At 45.3% G+C, this 12,609-nt stretch overlaps 1 protein-coding gene across 5 annotated transcripts in view; it reads right to left on the reverse strand.

Moving 5' to 3' along the window:
- The window catches only part of GALM (galactose mutarotase), a 55,910-nt gene extending 44,434 nt beyond the window's left edge, over positions 1 to 11,476 (reverse strand). For 2 of the 5 annotated variants that reach the window (XM_029937917.1, XM_029937918.1), the window contains exons 1-3: positions 11,175 to 11,476; positions 2,222 to 2,376; positions 1,940 to 2,143 (exon numbers count right to left, since the gene is read on the reverse strand). In XM_029937917.1, coding sequence (XP_029793777.1) covers positions 1,940 to 2,143; positions 2,222 to 2,376; positions 11,175 to 11,364 — 549 coding nt within the window. In that variant the 5' untranslated portion in view covers positions 11,365 to 11,476. The remainder of the gene's footprint in view (positions 1 to 1,939; positions 2,144 to 2,221; positions 2,377 to 11,174) is intronic. The other 3 variants (XM_029937916.1, XM_029937914.1, XM_029937915.1) reach the window with 3 other exon arrangements.
- Positions 11,477 to 12,609: the final 1,133 nt, after the last annotated feature.

Here is a 12,609-nt window from a genome sequence, read left to right on the forward strand (position 1 = left end):
CAAATTTCACCTTTAAAAAAAAAATCTGTTGATATAAATAGAAAATGACTACCTATAAGCCATCGATCATTCAGTGATTGAGATGAAATACAACTTGAAACAAAGTTCCCCTCATACTGCTCATGTCACTGCAGGAAAGCTTACCGTTCAAAGGCTCTCCGTGTCCCCACGATAACGTGCCAAGTCCTTCCCTACCCCAGTCTGGGCTTCGGCGTCAACACAGCCACTCTCTCCAGTATCTACTTACTAAATGAAATGCTATTTTTTTCTTCAGGGTGGTTCAAATCCTGCTTCCTCATTTGCCATTAATCTGTCCACACCCAGGTCCTACGGCACACGGCTGACATCCGTATTATGGGGCTTGTTGTCTAAAACAGCTAGGTAGGTAAGGGTCTGGCTCCCTCACTCTACTGGAGTCTCAGGAACGCCACCACATCATGCTCCTGATTCACCGAAGGGGCTCAGCAGGCATAGTGCCCTCAAGGATATATACTCAGGATCTCGCTATGTTCTCATGGGGCACACGTGTTCGGCAATCCCACAGAAAATACTATAGTGAATAGAAGGAACAGGAACAAGCTAGAACAGGTGCTCTGAAGATCCCTGTTAGAACAGAGCTGAGCCCAGCTTCCTCTGGAAGAAGTCCATATGCCATGGACCTGGCATATTCCGGATTGCAGGACAGAGGCTCTCTCTTGCCATCATGCCTTCCTGGTGTGAGTACTTCAGTCATGGAGGAAAGGGGAACAGATGAGGCAGTGTGGTTCTAGGCCACAGACAGGAAGTTGGTGAAACAGAGGAAAGACAGTGACCAACTTCTTTCCAGGGGACAGGTGCCAGTAAGAGGCAGAAAAGGAGAAACTGTGATCTTTTTTTTTTAATATTTTATTTATTTTTGATACAGAGCATGAGAGGGGGAGAAGCACAGAGAGAAGGAGACACAGAATCTGAAGCAGGCTCCAGGCTCTGAGCCAGCTGTCAGCACAGAGCCCGATGCAGGGCTTGAACCCAGGAACATGGGATCTGACCTGAGCCGAAGTCGGAGCCTTAACCGACTGAGCTACCCAGGCGCCCCTGTGATTTTTTTTTTTAAATGTTTTTTAATTTATTTTTGAGAGACAGAGAGAGACAGCGTGAGCAGGGGAGGGTCAGAGAGAGAGGGAAATACAGAATCCGAAGCAGGCTCCAGGCTCTGAGCTAGCTGTCAGCACAGAGCCCGACGCAGGGCTCAAACCCACAAACCGTGAGCTCATGACCCGAGCCGAAGCTGGACACTTAACCGACCAAGCCACCCAGGCGCCCTGAAACTGTGATCTTTACCTGCCATCCACGTTCCTGTATTTTCTGTCTCTTCTCTGGGAAATAAACTGGGTGATATCATTGAAGGAGATTTAGCTACCACAACTACCTCCCTGAAATTAGACTAGTTAGAGTCACTGGGGGTAACCCGCAGACTCCCTCACAGCTAAGAAGCAGGCCAGGCATTTCTACCTCAGGGAGAAGGTGTTTGATCAGTTTGCTTTCCCAACCTTATTTTTCCAGGGATTCACGTAGGGAATGGGACTCACTGTGCAAAGAGGTAACTGGGGAGAACCTGAGGTAATTTTGAGGCACGAGGCACTTCTGTGGAAGGGCAGGCCTGGTTGTGGCACCACACTGCCTGGGGAGGGGCTTAACGACAGTTTCAGGGGTGTGTGTTGGACTGGGGGCACCCACAGCAGCTTTGGAGGGCACCAGTAGTGTTAGTGTGGAAATGAGGGCTTCGGGTCAGGCAGTCCAACTTAGGAGTTATGTGGCCTTTCATATCCTCAGATTTCTCACTTGGTGATCATACAGGGTTCTAGAAAGGATGGGAGATAATAGGTGCAAAATGCCTTGTACAGTAAGTGGCCGGTATTATGTTTAAGCCACTTTTCTGTTGTGCCTAAGGTCAACTGACTTCCTGATCCAGACGCTGTGAGGTCCTTCTCTCTCTTTCCCAGGTCCAGGGCTTCTGCCCTTTCACGCGGGGCCCCCTGTGGCCATTACAGTCAGATGAGCTGCAGAACGGGTCCTGGAACGGGGCCAGTGCATCGGCTCCTCTCCACCACTGGACCAGCGTCTTTCCTGCATCACATATTTGCTGTAGGGCCGGGGGTTGAGCCTGGCAAACAGAAGGTATGTTTGAAGGAGCTTTGTGAAGTGCTCTCGGTGGGGACTGTGTCCAGTGCTCCCGACTCACCTTATCAAACCCCTTGACTCCTCCATGCAGACTGTTGGGCCCATTGTTAATGGCCAGCTTGTACTCCTTCCCGTCCACCGTGAAGGTTCCTTTGGCAATTCGGTTGGCAACCCTGCCAACTACTGCTCCAAAATAGGGCTGCTTTTGGAGGTACCCTGTGGGGACATGGGATGGGGGCATGAGGTGAAAGTGTTTTTTAAAACTTCAAACCAAAGGTGAGGCTCATAGTACGGCCCACCACTTCCTCCTCCCTCCCTCCCTCCCTTCCTTCCTTCCTTCCTTCCTTCCTTCCTTCCTTCCTTCCTTCCCTTCTTTCAAGAGAGCACAAGTAAGCAAGGGGCAGAGAGGAAAAAAAGAATCCTAGGAGGGGCAGAGAGAGAGAGAGAGAGAGAGAGAGAAAGTAGGGCTTACCCCAAGTGGAACTTGTGCTCACCCGATGTGGGACTCCAACTCATGAACCGTGAGATCATGACCTGAGCTGAGGTCAGATGCTTAACAACTGAGCCACCCAGGTGCGCCCCCCTCCCAACTTTCCTCTGAGAGAACCTGAAAGTAGTAATAACTTGAGCATATCCAAGTCCTCAGGAAACACAGAAAAATGGTGTTCTTTACACACGACCTTTCCCCTCTCCAAAAGCAATGCATGTTCCTTATAAGCATTTTGAAAGAACTTTATAAAGTACAAAGAAATTTAAAATTTTTAAATGTTTATGGGGTGCCTGGGTGGATCAGTCGGTTGGGAGGCTGACTTTGGCTCAGGTCATGATCTCGTGGTTCGTAGGTTTGGGCCCTGCATCGGGCTCTGTGCTGACAGCTTGCTCAGAGCCTGGAGCCTGCTTCAGATTCTGTGTTTCCTTCTCTTTCTGCTCCTACCCTGTTCATGCTCTCTGTCTCTCAATAATAAATAAATGTAAAAAGAAGTTTTTAAAAAATTTTTAATATTTATTTACTTATTTTGAGAGAGAGTGTGAGGAGGAGTGGGGCAGAGAGAGAGGGAGAGAGAAAGAATCCTGAGACGGCTCAATGTGCCAGCAGAGCCTGACACGGGGCTGGAACCCACAAACTGAGACCATGACCTGAGCTGAAACCAAGAGTCAGATGCTTAACTGAGCCACCCAGGCGCCCAAAGCACAAAGAAAGTTAAATTATCCTAATCTTATCACTAGAAAGAACCGCTGTTAACATTCCTATGTTAACGTAACATCTTTTATGGATGCATGTGATTTTCTTCTTCTCTTTATAAAAATGTAGTCTTAATATACCTGCTGTTTTATAATCTGCTCTTTTCTATGCCAGTCAATTTCCTTAATCATATTCTTGTGTAGTCTTGAGAAAAAACTATCTTACTCTTCTTTCTCTTTTTTGATTTTTAATAATTCAATTATTTTATGAAACTATCCTTTAAAGAACATTAAACAAATATATAGAGTTTGTCGAAGGAAATACAGGACACCCAGTTGAATCTGAATTTCAGGTAAAGAATAAATAATTCTTTGTATAACCATGTCCATATTATTATTCTACATGAGATGTATTTAACGCCTCAAAACCATTTGTTGGGGTGCCTGGCTGGCTCAGTCCTGGGAGAGTGTGACTCTTGGTCTCGGGGCCAGGAGTTTGAGCTCCATGTTGGGTATAGAGATTACTTAAATAAATGAATAAATTAAAACATTTTTTAAAGTGTAAAAAAACCCAAAAAACTCCCATTTATTTTCCACTCAGACACCCTTGGAAGTCTATTCCCCTTTCCTATGGTACTTTGTATCCATCCCATCTGCGCTGATAGAAGAAACTGGAATTCAAGCCTATGAACTATTTCTACCGTGGCTGGAGAGGCTCTCTGATCCTGAACCCTTTGCCCAGTTACAGGCTCCCATTACTTAACTGGTGGGGCCTGGGTGAAATATTAATCATGCTCTTCCAGGTCTTTCCTGGTTCACGCCCTTGTTAACCTGCAGGTGCTCAGAGTCCTGCCCATGAACTATTGTAACAGCTGACACCAAGTCTTCCTCAGACTCAGCCACTTTCCAACTACATTTAACTCGTTTCATCTTCAGGATACTTCTACAAGGTAGACACTATTATTACCCTCATTTTACAGATGGGGAAACTGAGGACAGAAAATTTAAGTAACTGGTCCCAAACACACAAATTGTTATCAGAAGAACCTGGATTTGAACATACAGTCTGGCTGCTAAGTTCTTGTTCTCTCTTTTTAAATATTTATTTATCTTTGAGAGAGAGACAGAGACAGAGACTGAGACTGAGCAGGGGAGATGCAGAGAGAGACACACAGAATCTGAAGCAGGCTCCAGGTTCTGAGTTGTCAGCACAGAGCCTGATGTAGGGCTCAGACTCACACACCATGAGATCATGACCTGAGCCGAAAGTTGGACACTTCACCGACTGAGTCACCCAGGTGCTCCAAGGCAGGGTTTTTTGGGTATGTGTGTGTAACTAGACATATGATTCTAACCTTGCTGTGAAAAAGCAAAGGGCCAAAATAGTTATAAATTTTTGAAGAAAACATGATGAGTGACTTGCCTTAGAAGATCCAAAGACTTCCAAAGTTAAGGCAGTGTGGCGTTGGCCCAGAAAGAGACAAACAGACCAATGGAACAAAACAGACAACCTCAGACATGTCCTGTTCCTGTGAAGACCTGATGTGACAGAGGTGACAGGCAGATCCGTGGAGAAAGAATGTAACCAAGAGTTGGACTCTTAACCCACTGAGCTGCCCAGGCACCCTGCGAGTTCTTGTTCTTAAGCATTAGAAAAACACAGGGCTTTCTGGTGAATTGCGCCTACTACCATCTCTTAGCATAGGCCAGACTGACCTCTCCACCTGCATCCCTCTCCCTCTCCTCCCTCCTCTCTTTCCAAAGCTGCAGCCTTAAAACTTTACACTGGGTAACCAAAGGAGTTCCAAAGGGCCAAGCAACCTTCTTTTGGTTTTGCTTCATTTACTGTTGTTTTATTTTTATTTTTTTAAGAGTTAATTTTTAAGTAATCTCTACACCTAACATGGGTGTTGAACTTAAACAACCACGAAATCAAGTCACACACTCTACCGACTGAGCCAGCCAGGAGCCTCTTGTTTCGTTTTTAGATTTTATTTTTTAGAGCAGTTTTAGTTATACAGTAAAACTAAGCAGAAGGTACAGATTTCCTAGATACCCTCTATCCTAACACATGCATTGCCTTTCCCCTTATCAACACCCCCCCCACATCAGAGAGACACATTTTTAATAACTGATGATCCCATGTTGACATATCATGATCAAACCCAAAGTCCACAGTCCAACAGGAAGGTTCACTCTTGGTGTTACACACTCTCTGTGGGTTGGACAAATGAATAATGATATGTATCCATCATTATAATATCAGAGTATTTTCACTGCCCTAAAAATCTTCTCTGCTCTGCCTATTCATCCCACCCATCCCCCCAGCCCCTGGCAACCACAGATCTTTTTTCTGTCCCCAGAAATGTGCCTTTTTCGGAATGTCATAGTTGGTATTGTGTACTTTGTAGCCCTTTCAGATGTGCTTCTTTCACTGAGTAGTATGCATTTTAGGTTCCTCCCTGTCTTTTCATGGCATGACGGCTCATTTCTTTTTAGCACTGGGTAATATTCCATTGTCTCGATGTACCACAGTTTATTTGTCCTTTCCCCTACCAAAGTTGGTTGCTTGTCTTGGTAATTATGAACAAAGCTGCGATAAACACCTGTGTGCAGGTTTTTGTGTGGACAAAAGTTTTTAACTCTTTTGAATAACTACCAAGAAGCATGACCGCTTGATCATAGGGTTAGAATATGTTTAGTTTCATATGAAGCAATCAAACTGTCTCCCAAAGTGGCAGTCCCATCTCGCATTCCCACCAGCATCGAATGAGCGTTCCTGTTGCTCCACATCCTCGCCAGCATTTGGTGATGTCAGTGTCCTGGATGTTGGGCATTCTGATAGGGACTCACTAATGTTTTAATTTGTATTTCCTTGATGAGGTATAATGTGGATCATTCCTCTGCTTTTCCGGAGCTAAAAGTTGTGAAGAAAAGCAGAATTTTTGCTCAAATATTATTTGGCTGCATCTACTTTTGATGCCTACCCTAATCCATCCAACAAATGTACACAGAGTCCCCACTCTGCCAGCCACATGTTCGGCACTGAAGACAGTGACAAATTCAACAGCAAAGCTGCTGGTTCCTGGGCTTGAAGAATTCCCTCGGAAGAGACGGCTTTCTGGCAACAATCAATAGCCCAGGGAGGGAAGAAGCACTCGCCAGTCCTTGGTTTAGACAGAGTTTTTAACAACTAATCCGTCAGGACAGCAGAAACCACGGCCCTCAAGGTCTTTGAAAAGCCCCTCAGAACAAATGCATGTTATTTGTTATGAAGACATTAGTATCTTCATGAGTTACTAAGCTTTTATATCAAATCAGAATTACAAAAAGTGACATTCCCCGAATTCTGAATAGGACATGACTCAATAGCTTGTTTTCAAATGCAGAAAATACTGTTTTCCATGAAAAAGGGCAAAGTTTCTAGGTCAAGCCATGAATGATGATTTTTTTTCATTTGCTGATGTGGGATAAAGGGTAGAGGAAAAGTCTGTCCCTTTTCCTGGGCAACAGACTGGCCAGAGTATATTACTAAATCCTTAACCAGCGCTATGGACCTTTCCGCTCCTCTAACATCCCTCGGACCCCAGCTATGCTCTCCACCTCGTACTGCCCCCACGTCAGCTGGGGTGCCCCAAAAGTGTGAAATAAAAGTACCTACTATTTCCAATCTAAGCTTCTACAACCTGTCTTCGGAGATAAACAAACATCACTTTAATTGACAAGTACTTTAATTGTCCCCCATATTTTATATAATTTTAAATGGCTGCTGGCTGTCCACATGGATCTTGATGCCCTTTTCTGAAGTATTAACCAAGTGAGGTAAAACGCTCAAGTCGTGTGAAGGAAGACATTTGGGTACCAGGGAAAGAAAGGAGATAAAAACAATCGATTGCTCACTACGGTCCGACACCATCACAGCCAGTAGCACGTTTAGTCCTCATTATCCATTAGTTAAGGTGAAGAAACAGGTCTGGGAGGTTAAATAACTTTAAGGGACAAAGCAGAGATTGAAACCAGGAATCCCGAATACTCCCACAAGGGCATCTGCAAGACTAGACCGCAATCTCTGAACCGGTCCCTTTTCCTCCACCTGCTAGGCGCTGGGGTTTTCTAAAAGCACTAGGTCTATTTTTTCTATTTTTTCCATAATGAGTCTCGTGGCGGTAATAGCCGGGTGTTTGGTGGTAACCAGAGGGAAGATGCAGGGCGAGAGCAGCACAGACCGTGTGGGTAGGTTGTTTAAACCTGCAGCTTATTGGCAAATAGTCTCATCACAGATTTTAAAAGAAGTGATAATGACTGTAGGTGGGGCACGAAGAGGAAAAGCATTTTTGAATATGTTAGGTACAAAAAATGGCAGAACAATTCATAGGAGGCATTAGTGACTTTTCCAGGCTGTAACGAAAAGATCGTATGATTTGCCTCTTTAGAATTCTACAGAAGAAAGATCTCATTTTCCCAGGGAGAAATTGAGCCATTCTGACCTCCGGTCATGGCCATGATCCAAGCAGTTTATATAATCTATCTAGGAAACTGGAGATAGGTCACATCTAAGTTGGCAATTAAAAAGGACCATGTTTCATGGAATTATACATGCTTAGCTCCTCCCTGTGGCTCAAAACATTTTGGGGGCATAGTAATGTCAAGATAACCCAATATTCTGTCATGTCCTGTAGCTTTAAATGATTCACCTCAGGTTTGTTTATATAATACTTACATATTCAGATATTTGAAAAGAATAGACAGTGAAAATAAAGTCTCCTTCTTATCCCTGCATCCCAGTGACCAGAGTCCTCTCTTGAAGACAATCACTGTTGCCAATTTCTTTTTGTTATTTTTTAATTTTATTTTTTTAAATAATTTCTACGCCTAACTCACAACCTCAAGATCAAGAGTCGCATGCTCCCCCACGTTGGCTCCCCCAAATGTTGCCAAGTTCTTAACATGGGTTTTAACACACAAGAATGATCAAAACAGTAGCAGAGTCCCATTTCACACTATTCTGACCAGGACAAGTATGCTTCCTGTTATGACATACATAATGTCTTCTTTATCTTTAGCAGTATCTACCTTTGTAGAAAGAATCTACCAAAAACCCCCTGAAAGACAGGAGTGCAAAAAGGGAACAAGGGGCCTCTTCCAATAGCCAGGATGATGGCTGCACGTATTAGAAAGTATTACTTGATAGTCTAAGGGCTTTTTCCAACTTCTCCTCTTCTGAAAATAACTTGCTTTCCTTCTAGAATAAATAATTCAATCATTTAAATTATAGCATAGGAATGAGCACCTAGAATATTTTGGGTGCTTTGATTCGACTTGGCATTTTGTGAAGTCTGTGATGTATACTAATAAGAAAATGCTATTTAACATTCTCAAGAGATGTTACTAACATGGAGGGAAAAATAAAGCACATACTAGATCACTGTAATCTGAGGAGATCGATTTTTTTCCTCCCTTTTAAGAACATTTGGGGATAATACTTTCTTCATCCAGACCCCCCTGAGAGTCACAGACTTACAGAGACAACTCCACTGTATTAATGCCCTCACAGAACCAACACTTCTGTGCCTAATAAGACACCGGTGCTATTGCCCTATAAGGTAGTCACCCAAAGGATCCAAAAATCCAGATTTGAAGGGGCACATGCGCCCCAATGTCTATAGCAGCACTGTCAACAACAGCCAACCTATGGAGAAAGCCCAAATGTCCATCTGATGAGTGGATGAAGATGTGGTCTGTATACACAATGGAATATTACTCAGCCAACAAAGAAATAAAATCTTGCCATTTGCAACAACATGGATGGAACTAGAGTGTATTATGCTAAGTGCTGTAAGTCAGAGAAAGACAAACACCATATGGTTTCTCTCAAGTGGAATTTAAGAAACAAAACAGATGACAGATGGGAAGGGGGAGAAGAGAAGAGAGGGAATCAAACTGGAAGAGACTCTTAACAATAGAGAACAAATTGAGGGTTGAGAGAGGGGAGGTAGGTGGGGTATGAGCTAGATAGTGATGGGTACTTAGGAGGAAAATTGTGATGAGCTCTGGGTGTTGCATGTAAGTGATGAATTGGTGAATTTGACTCCTGAAACCAATATTGTGCCAGATAGTAACTAACAAAAAAAAAGGACTCCGGTGCGGCCCAGCTGTCACGGCGTCATGGCACACATTTCATAAAAATTCCACAAAGACGTTTTGTATTTTGAGATCCTCATATCAGAACTAACACTGGTAAGGAGTGAGAGTTGTGAATGTGTGTGTGTAGAGGTGCAGAGGGAGGGCCTTATCTCTGGAACGGTGATAAGGCAGAGATGGAAATGAGGCGCTAAAAGCAGAGGCTGACAGCTCAACATCTCCAAAGCTTTGGTGGCTCTGGAATTCTAGGCCATATGTCCAATTCTTTGACTCCACTGGGCAATTTTGCACCAGCCAAGTAATCTCTTTGTGATTCTGTGTCAGCCTGGAAAATAGTTATGGTACTAACAGAGAGAGGTGACTCAGCAAAATCATTCTAAGGGACACTCTTTTGTCACTTGTCAACTCTCTTGCCCTTTGATTGAAGACAGATCTGAAGCCCCACCAAAGAAAACCAACACTCAGAGTTTTCTGTTAACTTCTAACCATGAGCCATGTTACATATCTAAAGAACCAAACAGACAGAATAACACACCTAAAGGAAAACCTCAAACCTCCTCTCTACCGATTTTGCCCACGTCCCTACCACTGAGCAAAGGGTACTAATTTTCAAGCAGTTTCCTTTTGCTAACTTTATTTCAGACCTCATCTGTCTAGCTACATAGTAGTGCCAAGATATACCACTGCAGACCCTTTTCATTGCTGAAATCAAACTGCAACTGTAATGATTTTTTAATGCGATTATTTGGCTAATGTCTCCCCCCCCCCCCCGAGTTAAGTGCAAACTCCATGAGGGTGAGGACCTTGTCTGTCTGGCTGAATGAGATAACTGATTGATCCGTTTGTGAATGGATTAATATAAGATCCTAACTGGCCATGGAACCCATAAAACTTCATCCTACTTGGGAGGCCTCCCTGCTAGACCATGAGTTGGTCTTCTGCTTGGTTGGTTCCTGAGCAAACGACGGGGGAGGGGGGCGCTGGGTGCTGTGTTACACCAGATTGGTGGCTAAGCTGTCCGCACCCACTAAGCCATGTCCAGGCGCATTTCTCAGAGAACTAGGGCTCAAGGAGAATCTGAGAAGGAGACAGGAAGTAGAAGAGGCAGGTCTTAGATTGCCCCACAGAAAGAACACAAGGCAAGATCTGGGAGCCACACCCCCTCTAGCCAGCTTTTCCTTCTCATGCCCTCACATATCCGGCAGTTCAAAGATCGCTCCAGCGTTGCTGGGGTTTTATCCTACCCTCAACTATTTTTTTTAAATGCTTATTTATTTTAGAGAGAGACAGAGGGCGAGCGGGGGAGGGGCAGAGAAAGAGAGGAAGACACAGAATCCGAAGCAGGCTCTGAGCTGTGAACTCACCAACGTCGAGATCATGACCTGAGCCAAAGTCTGACACTTAACCGACTGAGCCACCCAGGTGCCCCCGACCCTCAACTATTCTAAATTAATTAAGGCAAGAGGACAACCAGAGGCCAAGTCCTATAGCTGTTTCCATTCATGTGTCTTTTTCAGAGCACAGGATGGAAACGCAGCGGGTCGCCGGCTGCAAGCACTCCTGACGGGGACCAGGGTGACGAGTTCGGGTACTTGCCCTGGATCCCGGCCACCGACAGCCGGATCGGGGGCGTGTGCGGGAGGGCTGGGGGCCCGGGGCCCGCCCGCAGCCCGGGGCAGAATTCAACCCACCTTCCAACTCTGCAAAGCCGAGCACCACATCTGACGCCCTGCCCTGCCTGTCTTTGACCTCCAAGGCTGTAATGGTGCAGCCCCAGGAGATGATGTCCACTTTCAGCAGGTCTGACTGCAGCTGGAACTTCTCCACTGTCCCTGCCCCTGAGGGCAGGTCTCCAAACACCGCTCTAGTCACCGAAACCATGGGGAAAGCGTGGGGGGTGTGCAGCTACTCCCAGCCCTTCCAACTCCACCGTCCAAACCTGGAGCGGGCGAAGTTTACAGGAGAAGGGGCGGGACACGGCCCAGACTCCTCCCCTTCCTTGCCAGGATGGGGGGGCGGTGACCACTCCTGCAAAAAAAAATACCCTCTGGCGACTTTCTAAATCTTTCCTTTGCCTGAGGGTGACATGAAGGCAAAATTTCCAGACGGGGTTTTCCTTTGCTAACTCTGGCTGCATTGCATGTTGGGAGTGGTAGTCTTTGGAAGGCGAAATTGCCTTTTGGGGCCCGTAGTTTTTCTAAACCCAAATCCTGAATCGGCTGAATTCTATTTCCTTCTCTGGTTCCCCGTTCTCAACAGGCAGTGAGCTAGCAGTTCGTAACGTTGGTGGCTGACTTTCAGATAAAATGCTGGAAAATGCAGAGAGCAGAGTTAGAGACAGGTGAATGCTGGGGGGAGATTCTGGTTTTAAGTTAACTCTTTGATCTAGAGGAGAAAGGAACACAGAGGTAATTTAGAGAAGGGGTAAAATGATTGCAGGAGTCTCTGCACACTCCCTGAAGATTCACTGTTTGTCCCTTACAGTGGAAACTCTGGACACGTTTGTGCTGGAGCCACTGCCCAGAGGCTTTCCTGGTTTGGGTCTGGAGCAGCAGCCTGGGCAGGGTCAGGTGTAGTTACATGGAGCCGATCAGCGGCAGCCTCTGACTTTCTTTCCCTCGGGGGACTGGGGAGGGACCTTGAGGACCTGCCGCCATTTTGTTCCTGAAGTCCAAGATTCCTTTAAAAAGGGATTAAGGGAGTATTTATCAAGGTCCCCCTAAATGTCACGTACTACACTTTATTATCTCTTTTCCACAAGCAGAAAAAGGTTATAAGTAGGTACCCATGGGAGATGGAAAGACAAGCAGACCATTACATAACTGTCATGCTTTCTGAGTGCCTCAGAATCATCTGAGATTTTTCAAGAATGTGTATTTCCAGGCCCATCCCTGGAATTTTCTTTTCTGTGAGTCTAGGGCCAGACTCAGGAATATGCCTTTTTCACAGGTTTCCTGCGTTATTCTAATGCAGATTACCTGGGACCCCCCCCCACCCCCGCGCCCCGCCCCCAATTAGGCGCTGATGGCATACGACTAAAATAGAGCTCCTAAAGGCCTTAATAGGATTGCCAGATAAAATATAGGAGCCTATGTACTTCTTTGCTAAATGTGTCAACTCTAGGCA

This window comes from Suricata suricatta, chromosome 4 (genome assembly GCF_006229205.1).
Source record: "Suricata suricatta isolate VVHF042 chromosome 4, meerkat_22Aug2017_6uvM2_HiC, whole genome shotgun sequence".
NCBI lineage: Eukaryota > Metazoa > Chordata > Mammalia > Carnivora > Herpestidae > Suricata > Suricata suricatta.